Source organism: Arvicola amphibius, chromosome 7 (genome assembly GCF_903992535.2).
Source record: "Arvicola amphibius chromosome 7, mArvAmp1.2, whole genome shotgun sequence".
NCBI lineage: Eukaryota > Metazoa > Chordata > Mammalia > Rodentia > Cricetidae > Arvicola > Arvicola amphibius.
The window spans coordinates 77278924-77301669 of record NC_052053.1 but is presented as its reverse complement, the minus strand read 5'-3'; the positions used below and the strand labels follow the sequence as shown (position 1 = coordinate 77301669).

The window sequence follows — 22746 nt, the reverse complement described above, 5'->3', positions numbered from 1 at the left end:
CCCTGGTGTGGGGGGGTTCTGCATGACTGCACGTATATTGATTTTGTGCTAAGAACAGAGAACCAACAAGTGTTAGACCTGATCCCTCACATCTGCTACTTTCTCTTCCCATAACTGTGCCATTCACGCATGACAGGCTTTATCTGTCAGCCCGTCCAGTGCCCATCCAGGAGTTGCCAGCCTCTCTCCCTTCAAACTTCAAAAGAAAACTACATTGTTCTAGTTTCAGCTGTGGACTGCTCCATGACCTGGCTGGGCTTCTGTCTCAGGCCAGTCTCCCTCTGAGGCCACACATGTCCCTGAACACACTGCATTCTGGATCCACGGCTGATCCAAGATACCCTGTGTTCTTGTTCTTGTCAGTAATAGAGGTGATTTGGTTGGTCAGAGTCACCCCTCTTGCGTTATGTATGACTAAATGCCATGGACTGAATGTCTTACAGGTTCATTTTGAAACCTAGCTTTAGAAGCCCATCAGGGCTTCCAGAGGTGATGAGATCATAAGGGTGGAACCCTCATGAATAGGATTAGTGCCCTTAGAAACAACCCTAGAGAGTTCTTCCTGCTCTTCCCTCTATGTGAGGACAGGTAGAAGGCACCACCTATATATAAATCAAGAATGGAGCCCTCATCAGAATGCAACCATCCAGGACTCGAGAGTTTGCAAAAACATCCTTTAATAACTGTTCCCTCTTTCTCCGTGTTCCCTTCTCAATTGACTTGTCTTGGGAGTAGTAACAATTGTTATCCATTACAAGATATCTATAAGTGGGGATGCCTGGGTGGGTTGGGGTGAACCTAAAGAACACTGGGGAAAGGTTTTGACTCCCCCAAAGTCAGGTGCACCGTAACTCCTCTGGCACACACTAAGCTGGATTCATGATTTTGCCCATCAACAGGCTGCTCCATGTGAAGCCGTCGAACATGAGGATGATGAAGGGCCTGTCGATTTTCATAGTGAGGGGTTCAGATGTCACCTCTAGGGGAGCCCCTCCGGTGGTTCTGGTTGGTTCCCCTGTCTCATCCAGTTGCAGCAAGGCCTTGTGGAGCATCTGTGAGAAACACAGCAGAGGCAGGGAATGAGCACCTGTCATGAGGCAGGAACTCTCCACGTCTCATCGCATGGACATCTCACCCTCTGCTCCACAGGAGAGGAAGCAGCCAAGATTCCCAAAGGATAATGTGTTTGCTCCTTGTATAAGCAGCAGCTACAGAGCCTAGACTGCACCTAACTTCCTCCCTGTTGCATACAGGCTGCATGCACCACACAGAGATCAGAGGAGTTGGATTTCATGGTCTATCTTGGGCTCTACTGACCAGATCCCAGGCTTCAGGACACCTCACTCTCTGTCCACTCTGGTATGGAAACAGCAGAGTAGAATTTTTATGAAGTGCTTGTGCCTACTATGCCTGGGAAAGCCCTGGCTGAGGCAGAAATGCAAATTCTTGGCTGTTGATGTGTTCCTTTTAATGATTAAAATTAGAGGAAATTACAAAGACTGCTAAAGGGTTGACAGATCCTTCCCTGGCAACTAAACAATAGGTGACAGTCAATGGATTCCCAGTCCCCTTGGTGGTGGTGGTGGTAGCAGTGGTGGTGGTAGAGGAGAAGGAGGCTCATCAGCCCCACTTCTCAGCAAGTATGAAGGTCTCTGAGTGTCCCTGTGATAGGTTCCTGCAGCCAGGCAGGGGCTGAGTTGTGACTGGGACCTCGGTAGTGGGTCTTGATGATTTGAGATCTCGTGTGGACAGACCCAACATCAAATGTTTGGCTGTTTTTGCTGTCATTTGTTTGATTTTGTTAGCTCTGTGACCATGTCAAACTCTTTGCCCTTCCTAGGTTAAGGATTCCCCTGAGCAGTTGGGATAATGTCTCCTATATAAATCCAAAGCACCAGTCTGTGGTCAGTGTGCTTTGGTACCTTAGAACATGCAGTCCTTCGGTACTTCTGGTACAGTCATAGCAGAAAAAGAATTCCTGTCATATTTTTCAAAAAAAAAGAAAGAAGGAAGGAAGGAAGGAAGGAAGGAAGGAAAGAAAGAAGGAAGGAAGAAAAGGAAGGAAGGAAGGAAGGAAGGAAGGAAAGAAGGAAGGAAGGAAGAAAAGGAAGGAAGGAAGGAAGGAAGGAAGGAAGGAAGGAAGGAAGGGAGAAGGAAGGAAGGAAGGAAGGAAGGAAGGAAGGAAGAAAAAGAAAGAAAGAAAGAAAGAAAGAAAGAAAGAAAGAAAGAAAGAAAGAAAGAAGAGAAAGGAGGCATCTGTGTTTCTGGGTTTCCTTGGTGATTTTACTCAAAGCCCTTGTGTTTTGAGGACAGTGTCCACATCTGAGTAGTGGAAACAGAGCCAGATCCTAGCACAGGCTTGGGCACATAATTGGTATTCAATCAAAATGCTATGAATTGAGAATGTCAAGCTGAAGGCTGAGGCATGAAATTGAGCAGAAGGCTCAGTGTGCTGTTGATGAGACCGTTAGTGTGTCCTCTATTTCTTTTTGCCAGGGGCTACTCTCATCTCTGCTGTGGCAACTTTATTTCCCAGTGTCCCCTTTCTTGTAAGGCTTCATGGGATGGGTTGCTGCCTGGGCCATGACTCTCCCTTGTCATGAGCTTTCTGTATGATTGTTTTCTTGCTGAGCCTCTGTTTACTGAACTGTAGTTGAAAGGGCTTGGACCTGGGGTTTTCAGCTTGGGACCTGGAAGAATGCTGTGGAATAATCCTTCTGTACATAGTGTGAATTTATGCTGCTGTGATCAGTTTAACAAATAAGCTGACTGGCCAATAGCTGAACAGGATAAAGTTAAGTGGGAAAGCAAAACTGAGGATGTTGGGATAAAAAAGGGTGGAGTCAGAGGAGTCGTCATCCAGCCAGAGAATGAGCCAGAAACACAAAATGGAATAAAGGTAAAAGCCATGAGCCCCAGAGCAGCACATCGGTTAATAGAAATTGGTTAAGTTGTAAGAGCTAGTAAGTAATAAGCCTGAGCTACTGTCAAACATTTGTAATTAATATTAAGCCTCTGAGTAATTATTTGAGAGTGGCTGTGGGACAGAAAAACTCCACCTACGGGGGACCATTCACAAATGTGCTGTGTTGCTTACTGTTAAGATATTTAGTGTAAATTTTGGAGAAAAAGCTACCAAGACACTTACCTTTGATGACTGCAGTGGTGAATCCTGGGTGATGCCTGAGAAAATGGATTGGTTGGCAAACAAGTCTGCAATGCCCATGTGTGCCAGAACATCTTTAAGGTCATAGGTACCAGTCATGGAGACTTTGGGAATGTACAGGTTCATTCGCCTGTTCAGGGTGAAGCAGGAAAGATTAGAGGGTTCAAGACTAGACCTAGAGGCAGACAGCAACACATCCTTTCCCAGACAGATGTCCACTTTGTGTGATCCCTTCGGCACATTTAGCATCAGTCTGACTCACTAGGGATGAAAGGCAGGGCAAGAGGCAGGAACTACTTCTTCCTCATATGTAAGGCTTCTTCTCTGGGTCTCTGAATTGCCTAAATTCATTTTTTCCTAGATAATTCCTTTGAGCTGATTATATCTGTAAATATAGGTTAATATTCAATCTTTTAGTCATGTTAGTTAGGTTTTCTAGATGTGCTGAGATGTATTTCCGATAGATAGATATTCTTCAGATCTTTCAAAGACCTACAGAATATGGCATTTAAAGTGTTTTAAAAATTTAGGACTTTTCATGACAATGAGACACATCTGATCCTGGCAGCATCAATTACTTCAAGAGGAAGATGGACATTGAAGAGGCTCCTTATGGAGTTGGTTAGCCATTTGGGCAAGAAAGTGCTCTTGCCTGGACTGCTTGATGAACTGGACATGCAGGACCCACAGAAAAATGACTGCTAAACTTGCCTAAAGGTGAGACAGTCCTTTGGGGTTCCTGCTTCATAAAAGAGTCTGTCAGACATTCTGCAGGACACAGAAGAAAGTGACTGACAAACTGCCAATGTAGGTGGAACTGTCTTTGAAATTTCCTGCTTCATAGAAAAGTCTGCCAGATACTATAGGCCTGTAGGCTAAAGATGGATGTCCCAATGTTACAAAAGAACTTTGGGTGACTGTCCAGGCAGTGAGATGTCTCTGTCAATTCTATAGTTTTGGAAGTTGCTTATAATGCACCTCCTGTTTACTTAGGTAATATTATATCCTTCTGGAGTCTTTGATGGAGTTAAAGAATAGATAGCTATAATTATAGTTTTCCTTAGTTATGATAAAAGATAAAGTAGATATAAATATTGTAACTGTACTTCTTGCTTGATACCTGTTTTGTTATATGTAATTTTGCCTTGTTAAATTTAAAACCTTCCTTTTTATTTAGACAGAAAAGGGGAAGTGATGTATGCTGTGAGTATGTTTTATTACCATTGGTTAATAAAGAAGCTGCTTTTGGCCAATGGCTTAACAGAGTAAAGCCAGGATAAAAGATATATATATATATATATATATATATATATATATATATATATTAGGCAGAGTCAGGGAGAAGGCCATGTAGCCGCCCTCAGGAGAGAGGTAACTCTGCTGGAGCCCACCAGAACCTTGCTTAATAAAATGGGTTAATTTAAGATATAAGAGTAAGCCAGAAATATGCTTAAGCTATTGGCCAAACAGCATTGCAATTAATACAGATTTTTGTGTGGTTATTTTGAGTCTGGGCAGCTGGGAACAAATGAGTAGCCTCCTGCAACACTGGACCACTGATCAGTACTTATGGTCTCTAAAGAAGACAGGAGAAGAGTTAGTGAGAACTCCTGGCTAGGAGCAGTAGTACTGGCCAAGCTATCCATGTGATTCTATGTCTCAAAAGCCAAATCCTGTCCCCCCTGCTAATATCTGTATCACGGCTGCTTCAGCCTATGTGCTATTAAGGCCTCTGATGGTTGATCTTCATTTTCAAATGACTGGACATTAGAATTGCTTAGGAGACACATTTCCAGTCATATCTATCAAAGCCTTTTTAGAGATGTTTAAGAAAGGAGAGAAGACCCATCATAATGACTTGAGTTCTGATATGAGACGGAGAAAGAGAGAGATCAGAGGAAAAAGCTTCTGCTTGCTTTCGTGTCTTGCTGGCAAGCTCATCTGACCTTTCACCTACTCTGTTGCTACCACCACCAGCTGTTTCTGCCAAAAGGCCTTCTGGGGTCTATATCGGAGAGAAAAAAAACTCTCTGCCTCATTTTCCAGTAACATACACCTCATAGAAACCAACATGGTGCCTGGAGGGCTTACCTTTTGGTCAGAGTCTTGTCCCACCTCTCAACTGTGTCCCGGTTCAGTGCGGCGGTGACAGTGTCCATCTGGCCCTGGTCAGGAAGGATGAGGAAGGTAGTGCCATTTCCATTTCCCTGATGCTTCATCTGTACCAGCTGGCAGGGAATCGCCGTGTCCCGAAGATAACCGATATTTCCTGACTGGAACATCATGGGTATCCGGACTGTGCTTGTCTCGTTCACGTGGAAGTCCTCATCCCTGGTGTTCTCTGGGTTTATGGGAAGTTGCCACATACCTAAAAAGATGTGTCGGGGGGGGGGGGAATATGGGGTAAGGGAATATCAATCACTAGGTTTGTAGACTGGAAATTAAAATAAAGCCTGGACACCCTCTTCTGAAGCAGCTAAATACCCGCTGTCCCTGTAGAAACAAGCTAGGCAGCTGACTGCTGCGTGCCAGGTTACCCCAGCTCGGGCTGCCTGGTTTCCAGAAAGATGAAATGATCCTCAGCATTTACAGACTGTTCTGCATGCAGCAGAGTGGGCCAGCAGTAGCATGCTAGGCTATTAAGCCTGTTCTGTTCCATGCCTCTCTACTGGTTGAGATTTGCTTGATAGGTTTTCAAGCACAGGCAAGGGAAGAGAAACAGGGCAATAGGTTTTGGATTTATCTTAAGATAGACTTCTACCTGGGCCTCTGGGCCTGAGGTGAGACTCAGTGCTGAGAGTTCTGAGGGTCCTAGAAACTCAAACCTTCAACTCAGGGTCTCTGGTGGGAAGAGGGAAGAGCTGGCTTTGGGAAAATGAACGATCTTGAAAGTCTAGTCAGTTCCTGGAGGAGGCTCATACCTCTGTCACTTGGAATGAGGGCATTCCAGACAATGATGCTTCCTGTACAGAGTAAGGATGAAGGGTGCCTTTAGGCTCACAGTTCCCCCATCACCCTCAGATGGTGGGGTCGTCATCCAATCTGTTTATTTGTTATGGTATTGGTCAGTTCTGACAGGAAGAATGTCGCTCCTTAGACAGCGACAAAACTTGTCTGCTTGCAACAACCTCCCAACCCCCAGCCTCTTCTGCTCTTCAGGAGCCAGCCCCAAGCAGTGCAGCCCATTCTATTTTCCTGACTCCCACAGTGATCCGATAACAATTGCATATAGCCGCTGTCCGCAGTAACTTGTTACAGTACCATCAAGAGGCTCACATGGTCTTCTATGGAGGCAGGCATGCTCAAGGACAGGAGAGGAATATGGTATAGCCAGACATGTGGTGTGTGTGTGTGTGTGTGTGTGTGTGTATGAGTTGTATGTGTGCAGTGTGTGTACGCTGTGTGTGTATGATGTGTGTGGGCTGTGTGTGTATGAGTGCTATATGTATTTGTGTGTGTACTGTATATGTGTTTATGTTGTGCATGTGTGCTATGTGTGTTTGTGTGCAATGTGTGTGTTTGTATGTGTATTGCGTGTGTACACACACACTGTGTATTAAGATCTTAGTGGAGGAAAAGTGTAAGACACGAGGCCAAAGAAGACAAAAAAGTAGAGGCTTTCAGTCTTGACCCTCTGGATATTTAGGGATGATGGCACCATGGGGGGCTGTGTGTGTTTGTGTATACATCAGTGTATATGTTCTCTCTGTTTGTGTGTTTGTATATGTTTGTGTTTATGTGTGCATTGTATGTGTATGTGTGCGTGTTCATTTGTGAATAGCATTGTGAGTAGCATGTCCAGCAGAATTTCTGGCCTCTACTTACTGGACACCAATAGTTCATCCTATCTCACTCCTGGATGTGACAGTAAAAAAATAAATGTTCGCCAAGGTTGCCTAATGTCTCTGGGAAGGTAGGGGCTTCAGTTGCACCCTCAGCTGAGAATCAGTGTTACAGCAGAAGTTCAGATTTGATTCTCAGGGATGAGATGTCTCTAAACCGACTGATCTTAAAAGTGGCATTAGGTTGGGCAGACATGGCACATTCTTGGTTTTCTGCAGAAGGTTTGTTTCAGGAGGCCTTTCATGAGTTCTAGAATCTATAATTTTAACAAGTCTTTTAGGAAGTGTTCGAGAACAGCACTGTGGATGTTCCAACCTGCTAGACACTGGCATGTGTTAGGGACAAGACATGATCAGAATTGACTGTGAACTGAACTCTAGGCCATTTTGTGTAGGATGGCTTTGTGGGGACTAGGGAGGTGTGCGGTGGAGTGGGACCTCATCGGGATGGAAAGGAGGGGAGAACAGTACCTCTGAGAAAGATGTAGTTGACCAGGATGAGGGGGGCTTTATGATCCTCTTCTGAGAATACATCTGTCATTTTCCTCTGTGTCTTACTCTCGACATACTTGTTGATACTCTGGGAGGCTTCAGGCCAGTTCTTGGTGATCAAGGCCTCTGACTCATGATACTTCTTGATGTCTGCTAAGAATGAGTCCCTTGGATTCAGGCTCTGGTCAAGGAACAGGGCGTTGCCCATGTTCATCTTCAATTTGCTGTCTGACCGGCTGAGAAGATGACTGAGCTTCTGGAAGCTCTGGTAGATCTCATCTTCAGTTATCTCTGTCATGTTGAAGCCCTCCTCCTGGAAAAGCTTGGTCTTTGTGGGGCCTGAGGCACCATGGGACATCATGACCAAGGCCGTGGAGATGCTCACGGGGGAGATTAAGATATTCTTGTGAGGATCCATGGCCGCTAGGTGATGATACAGATTGAAACCAAAGTCAACATTGGTGGGAGCCAGGCCTCGGTGAGGGTTCCCGGTACTGCTGTCATCTATGGAAGTGGCAGTCACAAGGCCGCTGGTGGAGAGCCAGAGGAGACAGGCATACAGAGCAAATGGCATTGTTTTGGTTGACTAGGCCCTGCCAAACCAAGAATGTTTGTTAGACGGTATGGCAGTCCCAGAGTCGGGGCACACAGTGCCGTGGGAGGCAGGCCAAGACTCCACTTTGCCCTCCCCCATTTTTCCCTTTACATTGGCTGTGAGAGAAATTGACCCAGGCAGTCACAGCAAAGTTCTGGACTTCGGGGTCCTCAGTTGAAGACAGCTTTACTCAGCGCCATTGCTACTTAACCTAGCACTTCCTCAAGCATTTCACCTATATTCATGTGCACTTTTTGTCAAAAAAAAAAAAAAACCCTCAAAGTAGGCTTTCCTAATTCTACTGTAGGCAGCTGGAAACTCAGCAGGTTAAGTACCCATGCAAACTCATACATTTAACATACAAGAAAAACAAACAAACAAACAAAATATGGCCGAGCTCTCCTTCAAAACTGACGGCTTGCTAAACCATATTCAGTTCGCCCAGTACAAAACCCTGCTAAGTGGGTTTCCCTTTGATTCCCGATCAGAATGAAAAGACACTGGACACAGTGAGAAGCAGATGGGGAGAGAAAGATGCCCTGCTAAAGGGCACCTTGCAAACAATTGTCAGGCTAGGTGTTGTTGGACTTTTACTTTGTAAATCCACCTTTTTTATTTTTTGTGTGATTTTTAAAAGCCTTGATGTTGACTTGTTGAGGGGTCTATGTGCTAACCGCTGTCTACTGCAGAAAGAAGCCTCTACAATGAGGTAAGGTTGAGAGTCATTGCACTAATCCCTGGGTGAAAGATAAGAACCCAGCAGGCAGATTGCTACTATGTTTCTGCAGCAGAGTAACTGAGGTAGGTTTTCCATTGATGGCTTCTGGGAAAGGGAGAATCAGTTCCAAAAGGCCACTTCAGAACGAGAGACTAGCCATGTTTCTAGAGATGGCCCTACACCCGTGCACATACTAGCCACATGAAGTGGACTCGGTATTCAAAAAAAGAAGGCCAGGTAGTGGTGGCGCACACCTTTAATTCCAGCACTCGGGAGGCAGACCTGTATGTATTTGAGCTCAGCCTGGTTTACAAAGTGAGTTCCAGGATATCCAGGACTGTTACACAGAGAAACCCTGACTAGAAAAACAAATCAAAATGGCAATAACAATAACAACAAAAAAAAAACCCTAAAGCTCAAAAACAAACAAAAGCACATGAAGTTGGGAAGATGTGGTAGGAAGAGGGAAGGACTTGAAGGGAAGGGAATGGAGAGTGGATTTGATCAGAACACATATTCATGTGTGAAATTCTCAAATTCTCAAGCAACAACAAAATTATAAGTCACTGTCTTGGGGGCTACTCAATCTAGAAAGTTAACATCTGTGGCTGAATAGGGGTAGCACACAGCTGTGCAGAAGATGAGTTTTCAGGGGCTCCCCAGTGCCCACACGAAGCTCACCCTCATTCATGTGGGAGGCTTACATGAGTGAGGGTGAGTGAGGCACCCAGTTGCCCCAAGAAACAGCAGGAAGAGGAAGGAGACCCAGCCTACTGGACCCTCAGGACCCAGTCCTTCAGTCTTAAGTCGGAATGCTGTCTGTCTGTCTGCAGCACTGCTGGATGTCACAGGTTTCCTTTGGACACACACTGCATTGTTACCCTCCTTCAGGCCAGGTCAGAGGTTAGGGCAGGACAGTGCAGGACACAGAAGGCAGGGCATGTCACTACAGTCCCTCTAGTGTTTGCTGAGCTCCATCCTGGCCTGAGACACGGAGATAAAGATGACCCTACCCTGCCCCTGCCCATGTGGCTCTATTCTGTGGGCCCATCCTTTCCATCCCCTGCCCAACTCATTCTCTTTCTGTCTTTGACACTGAGGTTGCTGCCTCCAGAAAACCTTTCTTTTTCTTTTCTTTCTGCCCCGTCCTTGTTTTCTACACATGGACATATTGGTTTCTTCACTGGACCATTGCCTGTCTATGATCCCCTTTGGGGGAAGGACCCCAGTTACCCAGGTCTCCTTCCTCTTCCTGCCTTTTTTTGGGGGGGGGGGACGGAATGCCTCACTCTCCCTGTGTCAAACCTGCAGGATGGTGCTGAACACCCCCACTGTCTCACGAGACTGTTGTGATGTCTGGTGTGGCTGTCATCAGTACATGACTTACATAAACTCAATTCATGAGTCAACTTCAGCTCACTGTAGAGCTGGGCAAACTGAACTGGCCAAGGCAGAGCATCCACAAAGGACAGGGCACGCACCTCCTGAGCCACCCTGCTTATCTCTATCGAAAGCCACATGGCCAGCGAGGTGGCTCTTTAAGAGCAGCCTGTGAACGGACTGAGGACCATATGTTTCTTTCTACTAACGGCCTCCTTGCCACTCCTCTCCAAAGTGACTTGGATCAGGTGGGGAGTTAGGCAGGGACCGTAGCTCGTGGAATGATGCAGAGAGTTAGTCCACCTCTTTCTCCTAACAGCGTCATCCCCATCCCAGATTACCAAGTGAGGAGCCATGAAAGAGGGGTCTGTGGGCACTCCTCAGAGTGCCCCTGCATGTGCAAGCTGTGTACCCCCAGTCTCACCCCCTAGTCCTGCTTGGTACTTATCCATCTCAGCTCTGAGATTCCCTCCAATTCCTGGCAGCTAATGATGCTTCCCAGGGCAACGGGTGAAACATAGCCCACACTCTCAGTGACAGTTCCCGCAAGGCAGCAGCCGAGGGGAAATCAAACCCCAGTGGTGACCCCCCAGATTCCAGGGTCTGGGAAGTCCTCCATAAGGCTGTTTCATTTTACAGCTGATGCATGTTCGTCTACTAAAAATCTCCATCGAGCAACCTGCATGCATGGCTGTGTTCTGGAGTGCACAGATGCAGAGGTGGGGACCCTGGCAAAAGCAGGAGGAATAGAGTACTCTCAGGGGTAACTCACGTCTGCAGTAGGCTCAGGTCGCTCCGGCGGGCTCCGCTCTGCTGCCTGGGATCCTAGCAGATGTACAGTAAGCTCCAGGGAGAGCCTACTAAATCCTGTTTGTCAGTGTCTCTGCTGGTTAATGGTTAGAGGAGGGGGGCAGTGGCCTTCACTATTTGGTGGTCCCCACCCCCCAAACATCAGCCAATGAGAGGCTTTATAGGTAGTGAGGGTAAACACAGCAATGCTGCAAATTAACTTTCCACGGCATCTGTGCCCTGAAGTTTTACTTTTGATATCAAAATGTGGCTAGAGTTGCAACAGTGTTTGTGGTTGCTCGTGCCAGCTGGCAGGGGGACTCATTGGTGCCATTAGTAAGCACCATGACATGGGCTCTGTGAAGAGTCAGGTTCTTGGCACCAGGAGGGGAAGAATCAGCTAAGGGTGGGAGAAACAGATGTGCATGAATGAATGTGTAACCAGCTAAGGGCTTTCTGTGGGTTATCTCAAGCCTCCCAATGGCTCACTGAACAAACGGCTACCATCTTTAAGAGACTGACTTGGCCTAGTTTTTTGTTTTGTTTTGTTTTAATTTGATTATTCTGTAGCTCCCAGGGATTGAACCCGAGGCCTTATGCATGCTGGTCAAGGGCTCCACTGCTTAGCTATAGCCTCATCAGCATCTCTTCTTGACATAAGGAAACTGAGAGGTGCTGGAGATGAAGCGAGCTGCCCCAGACCGTTTACATCCTGACGTCCAGCATCCTTCCTCCTCCCCACGTGTTCATTCCCCGATCTCTTCTGTTGCAGGAGGCACCCAGCGAAGCATTACAAAGCAGAAGGGAACTTTTCTCCATGAATGGTTCTTCCAAAGAGTGGAAAAGACCTCAGAGTCTCCAGTTAGTTAGCAGATCTTTCTCTTCTCCTCCCTTTCTGTTGTACTTCCATTCGGCTGTAGTGGGGAGAAGGGAGTCTTCTGAAACCCCGGGTTACATAGATTTCACTAACAGCGAAGGAAAAAAAATAATTATTTTGCCTCAGTGTTTCTATCAGCCCCTTAGAGACTTTGGATAGGACTATTAAGTTGTACAGTGTCCAAGGAGATGCGCCTTTGTAAATACCCACCCAGAGCCTGGAGCCCCGAGCCCTGGGTTTGGTTGACAGCACCATTAGTTCAACCAAGGCTGAGGAAAGCTGGGAAAGAAAGAAGGTCAGAGGTCATGCCTGGACGTTTGGAGCATCTCAGTTTTGATCATTGTTGTTCTTTTCAATTTTTCTGTTTCACAAGCCAATTTTAGACTTTAGAGCCAAGGATTTTTCTCATCTAGATTTGTAGATTTTTATTCACAGTTAACACAGGTATAGTGGTGCCCTCCTTTAATCCCAGCACTAGGAAGGCAGACTCGGGTGGATCTCTGTGAGTTCAGGGTACCCTGGTCTTCATAGGAAGATCTAGGACAGCTAGGACTACACAGAGAAATCCTGTCAAAACCAAACCAAAACAAAATCCCAAACGAGCTATTCACAAAGCTCCCATTAGTGTTTTAATTGTTATTCACTATCAGTATTTCCCACTTATTTATATACACACACATACACACTCATATTTATATTCCTCCTCTCCTTAATAAGCTGTGTGTGCGTTGCTCATACACAATTCTGGATACGCATGTGGAGGACAGATCCAACTTCACGTAATGTCCCCTGGGCTCCATCCATTAGCTTTTGAAGCAGGGTTTTTCTCAGGCATGGAACTCTCCTCAGTGATTAGCCTGTTTCCACCTCCTCAGCCCTACCATTGCAAGAAATGCCATCATGCCAAGATTTTTTTTTTTATGTGGGCTCAGGGGATCGAACTCTGGACCTCAAGTTTGCAAGGCAAGCACTCAATTGACTGAAATATCTCCTATCCTTTTGATAAGTCGTTTTAGAGAGATCTGTCTAACTAATCTTTAGAAGATTCAGCTTTTAGTTTTTAAGAAAATTGTTATTTTCTTAAAGAGGGGTTAGAGGGGGAGGACAGGGGGTGGATGTAACCTACTTTTATTTTTAGAAACCAACTTTTAAATAAATCTCGGGGTGTTAATCTGTTGTCTTCTGTTTTCTTGAGATAAAGTCTCAGTGTACTTTATCACTGTTGTTGACAGAGACAGTTTGTTTTTTCCCCAGCTGCCCAGACCTGAAATAATCACATTGAAAATCCCACATCACACTGTGACCAAAGACATGGCCTACTCATCTTAAAGAAGAAAGAACTAACCTGGCTCTTGGTTTCAGGTCATTCAGTCCATCACAGCGGGAGACTCTTGTGGGATAAGTCCCTTTACATTACTGCGAGCCAGAAGGCAGGACAGGAGGGTGGTACTCCCCTGAGTTTATTCTGTCTGGGTCCCAGCCCATGTGCTGGTGTCACTCACATTCAGGGTGGGTCTTCCTTCCTCACTGAATGCTCTCTGTGAACATTCTCACGGACACACTAGAGCATACCTGTATCTCCTAGTCAAGTTGACAATGAAGATGAAGCCCCATGGCTTGAAGCCATAACAAGGCCATTTCATAACACAAAACACACTAGGTCCCTGCTGGAGAGCTGAAATCGCCTTTCCAGTTCCAGCATTGCTCAACAGCTTAAGTATAAAGTCTCCACTGAGACTCAGGGAACTCTTGGCTGTGCATTCCAGTAAGCCTAAAAGGAGGTTAAGTACTTTCAAGTTTCAGTGGTACATGACAGATGATCCCATTCCAAAAGGAAGACTAGTCAGCCATAAAGAAGGATGGGACCAAAGCAAGAAACAACAAAACAGAGCAGGGCAAGCGTTTATCCTGTGGCTCCACATTTTGTTTCTAGGGCCCATGTTCCCGTGATGTGTGCCCCAACAGGCCTGAGCAACCTTATTCCTGCCGCCTTGTGGTTTGCAGCCCACATGGCCTATCTCCTGGGTGGACTTCACTCCTTTCCTTGGCGGTTATCTCCTGTTCCTTGCATCTTCAACATCCTGGGGTACCCACTGATGCTCACAAGTCACACTCAGTTTAAAGCATTATCCCCCTTCCCAGGGGCTCTTTTGGGGAATTTGATCCCACTGCACACAGTTAACTCCCTAGCTTTCTATAAAAATGTGTGTGGATGCCTCAGGGAGTCTCCATAGCTGTAAAGCCAGTACCATGTGGATGATGTTAAGGACAGCCACCTGGAGAGACATGAACAACTCAGGAAGTAAACAGAGAACTCACAAGGCTCAGGAAACTCCTGAAAGTGACAAGACTCACAAGGCCCTTTCCCTCCTCGGGCAGAGCAATTACTGGAAGAGGAGACTCTTCCACAAGTTGAGCAGCCTGCCAGCCCTTCCAGGAGCTCCAAGGATTCTGTTCTCCCGACTCATCAATCATGCATGCTAGGATGGGCTCTTTGTTGATGTGGGTGCTTTTGTGGCACCCACAATCCTGTAAGTAAGCCCAGGAAACTCACTAGTTCACTAAGGGACAATCAGGTAGAATCTTTTCTTGGGTCTGTCACAGTGCCTGGCCTTCATGTCTCCTCAGGAAAAGTCACACAGCAGCAGTGCTCTTTGGAATCTCCTGGCCAGAAAAACTGGGCCCAGGCCTTGCCTGGCATGGGAAAGATCATGCCAAGTCAAAGACTACAGTGGTTAGATCTTCCAGAGAGGCATTTGGCTGGCCTTCCCCACCCCGGCTATTTGCTCAAGGGGTCATGAGCTATTTACTCAAGGGGTCATGAGCTGTGTTGGCAAATACAGATGTCAACCAGTGCCCGTGGGCGGTATGTGGCCAAGGTATGCTGATTGCTCTTCAGGGGGTTTCTACTCTTTCTCTCCAGTCCTGAGCTGAGAATACTGAACCTGGGTGGAACATCACTGACATTAAGACCCTCCCTTTTAGGCCACGAGACAAATGTTGTTTCCTGTTGTTCATAACCACCGGAACCACATGCCCTTACTCTTGGTCTCAGGCTTTGCGTAGCCTGACAAAAAGCATCCCTCAAGCCCCCATCAGCCCTCATTTTCATGGGGAAGCCATTTAGTTTGCTTTCGTTTCCATATCTTTCCTAATGAGGAGCATCTGTATCTGTCAAGTTACCTGCTTTGTCTTCTTTCTCCCTTCCTACAAGTTCAATTCTGCTCTGTTGGTCCAGCAACATGTTAACTCACTGAGTTGAGTATGAAGCCTGGCCCCTCGCACAAGCTCCCAGCTCTGCTGTTGGATGTGCGTTGACTCACTTATTCTTTCAAGAACCCTATGGGGTAGACGTATTGTCATCCAGGGTAACATAGCAATAGTTAGAGCTGGAATCAAATTCAGGTTTCTTACTTTGCCACATACCTTCCAGGGGCTCCTAGGGTCACTCCAGTCCCTAGAGTCTCTCTGGAATGTCATGAAGGTTAGATGAGGTAATCCATTGAAAGAGCTTAGAATAGTGTTGACCTACTGCCCCCTTACTTACCATGGATGCCAGTGAGTGTTGCTACTTCCCCTGGGCATCTGGGAAAGCTGGCAGAGATGTCAGATGAATCCATTAAGTCACTAGTGCCAAGCAAATGGACAATAAAATGGATTTGAAAGCACGTACCCTAGCCAAACCACACGCTCCTCCCACCTAACTCTACTGTCTGGTCTTTGTTCATCTCCCCCTTGCTGTGTCTCACACTGGGGCAGAGGTCACAGCATTCCATGGAACACATCTGCTTTTAGAGCCTAAAACAGGGTGCTGAGTTGGGATAGAGTGGTTATGTGAATGCCTGCCATTGGTCAGGATTCTGTCCCATGGAATTACAACTCAATGGTGTCCTGAGAAAGTTCCAGAGACATGAGGTAAGGAAGGCAAATTCTGTAGGGGGTCAGCATCTCTCTTGAGGGAAACTGAACAAAATCTGAGTTCCGCCCAGAGCTCTGTCAAAATCCAGCTTCACGGCCTTGAACAAGTTGCTTGAATTCTCTGAGGCTCAGTGTATTTGTTTTCAGTTCCTGTAATACTAGCAGCAGGGAAACTTTAAAAAGACAACAAGCCCATTCGCTTCACAGTTGGGGGGCTCTGGGGCATTTGTTCCCAATCTTCCTGATGCTGTGGCCCTTTAATACAGTTTCTCGTGATGGCTGTTGCGAAATGACTTTTTCAAGGTTATAATTTTAAGGTTCACATTTGGTTCTACAAATCAGCTTAATGGGGTTTGATAAATGTGCACTGTCATGTGTCCACTGCTGCACGTCATACAAAGTATCTTCTCACCTGTGTTCCATTTCTTAACCATTTCCTCTTCCCCTAGCCACCTGGAACTACTGATCTTCCTGCTGCCCCAGGATCTTCCTTTCCTGAGTGTCAGATGATTGGAGCCCCACAGCCTGGGTACTCTCTGTTGAGTATCTTTGTCAACACAGTGTACGTGTCAGGCCATTGCATTCTTTTATTATTTCATAAGTCAGATTCTTCTCATTGTGTTAGCTCATTATTGCTTGGCAATCTTTTGTTGTTTGAATGCTTATCCATCTTATTGAGGAACGTGGTGGCTGTTTCCAAGTTTTAGTGACTTTGAATAAAACCAATAGGCCTTTGGGTACAGTTTGTGTGTGTGTGTGTGTGTGTGTGTGTGTGTGTGTGTGTGTGGTGTGTGTGTGTCCATCCGTCAATCTGTCTGTTCGTCCATTCATCTGTCTGTCCATCTGTCTCTCTGTCTGTGTAGAATATTTTCAGATTGATTTGGTAAATATCTATGATGATGGTTGTTAGGTACGATAATCTTTTGGGTTAACTTTTTAATTTCTTAGTAGTACTTTGAAGTCCAATTCTTGGTCAAGTTCTGTCTTTCATGGTTTATCCTTTTATTGCTCATATTTTTGGTGTTTTTTAAAACAAGGGTTTTTTTTTTTGTTTGTTTTTCGAGACAGGGTTTCTCTGTAGCTTTGGAGCCTGTCCTGGAACTAGCTCTTGTAGACCTGACTGGCCTCGAACTCACAAAGATCTGCCTGCCTCTGCCTCCCGAGTGCTATGATTAAAGGCACGCTCTACCATAGCCCAGCTAAAGAATTTTTTGACCTAAGCTGAGGCCACAAAGATTTCTCATGTGGTTTATTTTAGAAATTTGTTAGTTTTAGTTTTTTTGTGGGTATATAGATTCATTGTGAGCGAATTTTGAGTAGGGTGTGGGGTGGGATTTAAGTTATTTTTCCATTCTTTCTTTCCCTCCCTCCCTTTCTTTTTTCTTTTTTTCTCTTTACTTCCTCTTACTCCAATTCCTTCTCTTCTAACCCCCTTTTTCTTTTCATCTGAGTATCAAGGCTTCCCAGGTTAGTTTGCTGAAAAGATCATTTGTCCTCAATAGAATTTCCTTGGAACATTTTCTTTTTGAAAACTGAATTTCAATATATGAATTTCTATCTTAATACTTTTAAGTGTGTGTGTGTGTGTGTGTGCGTGTGTGTGTGTGTGTGTGTGTGTATGTGTGTGTGTGTGTGTGTGTGTGTGTAAGCGAGTGCAGGTACCCTCAGACACCAGAGGTTTGGAATCCCCTGGAGTAGGAGTTACAGGTGGTTGTGAGCTACCTTATGTGGTGGTGGGAATTGAATTCAGGTCCTCTGCAAGAGCAGTACACACTCTTAACCATTGAGCTATCTCTCTAGTCTCAGAGTTCATTTCTTATAAAGGTAATGCATTATTTTTACCAACTGGACACAAGCTAGGGTTATCTGGGAAGAGGGGACCTTAGCTTAGAAAATGCTTCCATTAACTTGGCCTGTAGGTCAGTTTGCAGACAGTTCGGTGGTGATTGATGTGGGAGGGCCCACCCAACCCACTATGAAAGGCAATACACCTGGGCTGGTTGCCCTGCGTTGTATAAGAAAGTAAGCTGGGAAATCCATGATGTGCAAGCCAGGAAGCAGTGATCCTCTGTGGTCTCTTCTTGTGGAACTAGTTAAATAATGTAGGAGGGTCTTCTATCTATCTGTTGCTTTCATTGGTTAATTAATAAAGAAAACTGCTTGGCCTGATAGGTCAGAACATAGGTAGGCAGGGAAGACAGAACAGAATTGTGGGAGAGAGAAAGCTGAGACAGGCAGATGCCATGATTCTCCCACCCAAGACAGACGCAGGTTAGGAACCTTCCCGGTAAGCCACCACCTCATGGTGCTACACAGATTACTAAATATGGGTTAAAGCAAGATGTGAGAGTTAGCCAATAAAAGGCTGGAACTAATGAGCCAGGCAGTGTTTAAATGAATACAGTTTCCGTGTAATTATTCTGGGGCTAAGCTAGCCGTGCAGGAGCTGGGTGGGATGAAAAGCTGGCCTGTCCGCAGCTCCTTCTACAGTTAAAGATGTGTTATATTCTTTTTTTTCTTCTTTCTTTTTTTGGTTTTTTTCAAGACAGGGTTTCTCTGCAGCTTTTTTAGAGCCTGTCCTGGAACTAGCTCTTGTAGACCAGGCTGGTCTCGAACTCACAGAGATCCGCCTGCCTCTGCCTCCTGAGTGCTGGCATTAAAGGCATGCGCCACCACCGCCCGGCTAAAGATGTGTTATATTCTTTTATGCTGTGGAATATTTGTTTAATAATGCAAAGATGTGTTGCATTCTCTTATGTTGCATTTGCTTAACTCTGTGAAGCTGTGTTACTTTACCTGCCTAAAACACCTGATTGGCCTAATAAAGAGCTGAACAGCCAATAGCTAGGGAGGAGAAAGAATAGGCTGGGCTGCCAGGCAGAGAGAATAAATAGAAGGAATGAGAAAAGAAGATGTCAGGGGCCAGCTACCCAGTCACACAGCCACACAGCCAGATGTGAAAAAAGAAAGAAAAAAAAGAAAGAGAGGAAGGAAGGAAGGAAGGAAGGAAGGAAGGAAGGAAGGAAGGAAGAAAAAATATACAGAAATAGAGAAAGGTAAAAAGCCGGAGGCAAAAGGTGGATAGTGGATGGAATAATTTAAGAAAAGCTGACTAGCAACATGCCAAGCTAAGGCCGGGCATTCCTAAGTAAGAATAGGTCTCTGTGTATTTATTTGGGAGCTTGGTGGTACGCCCCTAAAGAGTTTAAAAAAGCCATCAACTACAGCCTCTGCTTCAGTTCTTGCTTCCAGGTTACTGTCCTAAGTTCCTGCCTTAGCTCCCCTTAATGATGACCTGTAATCAGGACATGTAAGGCAAAAAAAAAAAAAAAAAAACAACAACCACAAAAAACTTTCCTCTTTAAACTTCTTTTGATCACTGTTTTATCATAGCAATAAAAAGCCAAATTAGGACAGAAATTTGTACCAGAGTTGGGTATTGATGTGACAGACCTGATGGTGTTTTGGAGACTATTGTGGAAGCATCTTGGAACTCTGTCCTAGAAAAGCCATTAACTATTTAGTGATTGAAGAGGCGTGGCATTCAGGAAAAGAATTGAGAAAAATGCATGTTAGGTTTCAGAGAAAAACAAGTATCAGGGCCATTTGTGTGACGACACTAGAAGTGAAGTCTTTGTGCTGGTTGCTGTTGTTTTTGTCTACTTGGCATTGCTATGGTTATTTGAGAAGAGAGATCCTCAGTTGAGGAAGTGTCTCCATCAGATTAAGACAACTAATGGGACAATTGGAAGCTAGGGATGAGAAATCGGCTGTGATTAAGAAGAGACAGACAGGATTGACTGGCAAGGTTGGGAGCATGAGGGTGGGGAAGAAGGGAGGGTAGGAGGAGAAGAGGAGGGTTGAGGAGAACTTGAGGGAATGGGATGGTCAAGATGGAGGAAGGACAGAGATGAGAGCAAGGAAATGGGTATCTTGATTGAGGGAGCCATTATAGGGTTAGCAGAAACCTGGCTCTAGAGAAATTCCCACGAATCCTCAAGGATGACCCCACCTAGGACCCTGGATAATAGAGGAGAGGGGGCCCAATCTTGACTTGCCCTGTAGTCAGACTGATGATTATCTTAAATATCACCATAGAGCCTTCATCCAGCAACTGATGGAGGCGGAGGCAGAGACCCACATCGGAGCACTGGACTGAGATCCCAAAGTCCAGTTGAAGAGTGGAAGGAATGAGGATATGAGCAAGGAGGTCTTGGGTTCACCAACTGAAACAGTTTACCAGAGCTAATGGGAGCTCACTAACTCCAACTGGACTGGGAAGGAACAAGCATAGGACCAAACTAGTTCCTCTGAATGTGGTTGACAGTTGCATGGCTGGGGCAGACTGGCAGTGCCACAAGGATTTATCCCTACTGCATGTACTGGCTTTCTGGGATTCTATTCTCTTTAGATGTATACCTTGCTCAGCTTAGATATAGTAGGGAGGGCCTTGGACCTTCCACAAGCCAATGTGCCTTACCTTCTCTGAGGATTAGATGGCAGTGGGGTGGGATGGTGTGTGGAGGGAATGGGAGGAGGCGAGGGAGTGGGAGCTTGGGTTGGCATTTTTTAAAAATCTAATAAATTATTTTTTAAAAAAGAAGAGGCCAGCAGCACTGAGGTGAATTCTTCTGGAGTATTTCCTCAGGGGAGCACAGAGGGACTGTGGGTAGAAGAGGCCAAAGCTGCATCTCATTCTGGTAACGGAGCTTGGTCATGTGTAGGAGTCTCCCACCTGTTGCTGGTGTTGATAGTATGAGGGCTTCAGGCCTGAAGAGAAAATGGGGAGCATAAGAAACCTGGCACAGTGAAAGACTAGGAGAGGCCACTGGTGAAGGTGCAGTCTCATTGGCTGTGGAAACTCCAGGATTGAAGGGGACATGGAGGCTGAGGCCTGGTACCACATGGCAGGGTCAGAGTCCCCCAGGAGGCCATTGGTGAAGGTGTAGCCAGCGAAGACCCCAACATACTGTAGATGCCAGGACTGTGGAAAGACTACCAAGGACAGCAGCTGTGGCGTGGCGCCATCCTGAGGCTGTGAGATGACCTGTGTGCTGTGAATGGCAAAGCCTGAGAGGTGGAGGTGCTTAGCTCTTTGGGACTTAGAAGACTGATTGTATCCTGCTATCAAAAACTTGGTGGCAGGGAAGATCTGTGACTAGAGCTTCTGAGGTGTTGACATCTGCATCAGGGTTTGCCTGAGAGATAGAAAAGGCAACTAGGGGGTGATGGAGTGGCCTCAGTCTGGGCAGGACAGGCTCCTGATGTCACAGGAGGGTTGGGAGGGGTGGATGGGAGTGGTTGGCGGTTAATGAGGTCGTCAGCTGAGAGTGATGGAGAGGGAGGGTGGGGCTGAGAGTGACTTAGGAAGGGGTGGGATGAGGGTGGACAGTGGGATCGTGAAAGGCCAGTTGCCACCCTGAGCCTAAGGACAGCTCAGAGGTGCGAGTCCAGAGTAAAGTGACGTCATCAATGTGCGCATGGTCTTTGGCCACTTCCGGAAGCTGAGACTCAAGCATGGAGTTAGCTGATTTTGCCCAGCGATAAGAGCAAAAGAGCTGGGTTGGAACTGAGTATAGACATTCACTCAGCAAGGGGGACGTGTCGGAAGATGGGGAAGCATAACCAGAACCCTCTATGGGCTGTGCTTCCTGGTGAGGCTACAGTGTTATTGGAATTGCATACAAATGGAATGAACTGGAATGCAGGAGGGCAGCTGCATGCTGGGCAGGTCTCAGCCACTTAGCTCCCCTCCAGCTGGAGCACAAGGATGTGAGACCTGGAGGGGCAGCGGCTGTTGTATGACGGTGTCTGCGGGTGACCGAAGGAATATTCAAAGTTCCTACAAGTTCCCCTCAACTTGAGCCTGCTCACTCACTGGTGCTCATTGGCATCGGCTGGCAACAAAGCAACCTCTTTTCCCTCTCTCACAGTGAGGCACACTGCCAGCTCTAGGCTACTCACCATTCCTCTCAAAACTCCATCTGACAGAACCACCAGCAAGAACGAGAATCCTGTTTGCAGATCAAGATGACATGTTACAGTGTTAGCCCATATCTGTGCACAGTGATGGCTGCAGAGTGGTGGCATGTCCTGCGTCTGTGGAATGGGCTCTTGAAGTTGGAGACCCTCCTCTACCTTCATCTTTCAGTTCTACGACTGTGCTTTGTACGCAGTTGGTGCTCAATGGATGCTGGCTCCGATGACTTGTGTGAAGACATCTTCCTCACGGAGGATGGGTCCCTCTTGGAAAAAGCATGGTGAGCTGTCTCCATGGGAGCAGAGCTGACTGCCACACAAAGGGCCTTTGATACAATTTCAATTCCCATAGCTCCTTTCAGCAAAGAGACCCAGAGACTTGCCCTGCACGCTTCCTTCCCAGCCATGTGCCAAGGAAATGGAGGCTTAGGGGACACCCTTGGGAGCCACTGAGTCATCTGGATTCCAGCAAACAGCACTGGAAGGATGGCTTTGACCTTTCTCATGAGCATGCTCCTAGGTTGCTCTTCCAGAGTCTCCAAGGCCCTCCAGGTCCCTCCCTGCCCTGTCGTTGAAGAACACCCATCACAACATTCTCATCTGCTGTTTTATTGAACTCATCTACAAAGGAATAGAACTCTACTACAGCCCAGGCAGTACAGGTTCGAGAAAATCAGAATTCAGGGCCTCCAGCTCTACCCTCCATGTGGTGCCTCCTTTGTGGTCCTTCAAGGACATCAGGTCTGGAGCTCTCCCACACAGATGCTTAACCTGCATGTCCGTCTTCCTATCTTTGTAGGAGCCACCCTTGAGTACCCGCTCTCACATCAAAGATTAGCAGGCCACTGCCCCAGCTACAGGCATGAGAAAAGGAAGGTCAGACTCACCGCCCCAACCTCAGCCTTCCTGTGAGCATCATAGGCCAGTCACTAGCCTATGCTTTGGCCACGTTCCTGTCTTCTAAAGTCTCAACTCTTTCTCGGAAACGGA

General features: G+C 46.3%; 1 protein-coding gene across 1 annotated transcript; it reads right to left on the bottom strand.

Moving 5' to 3' along the window:
* Positions 1–660: 660 nt before the first annotated feature.
* On the bottom strand, positions 661–11122 carry Serpina6 (serpin family A member 6). The gene is made up of 5 exons (XM_038337025.1): positions 10966–11122; positions 7480–8093; positions 5258–5534; positions 3149–3296; positions 661–1052 (listed from the first exon to the last, which is right to left on the bottom strand). Exons 2-5 carry the CDS (start codon positions 8072–8074, stop codon positions 867–869), a joined length of 1206 nt encoding a protein of 401 aa, XP_038192953.1. The 5' UTR covers positions 8075–8093; positions 10966–11122; the 3' UTR covers positions 661–866.
* Positions 11123–22746: the final 11624 nt, after the last annotated feature.

Bases quoted from the DNA above. Each gene is read 5' to 3' on its own strand.
- Serpina6 (XM_038337025.1), bottom strand. From the start codon at position 8,074: ATGCCATTTGCTCTGTATGCCTGTCTCCTCTGGCTCTCCACCAGCGGC. The intron at 5,535-7,479 runs GTACTGTTCTCC...ACATCTTTTTAG, and splicing joins CAACTACATCTTTCTCAGAG to GTATGTGGCAACTTCCCATA. The intron at 3,297-5,257 runs GTAAGCCCTCCA...CACCCTGAACAG, and splicing joins GACAAGACTCTGACCAAAAG to GCGAATGAACCTGTACATTC.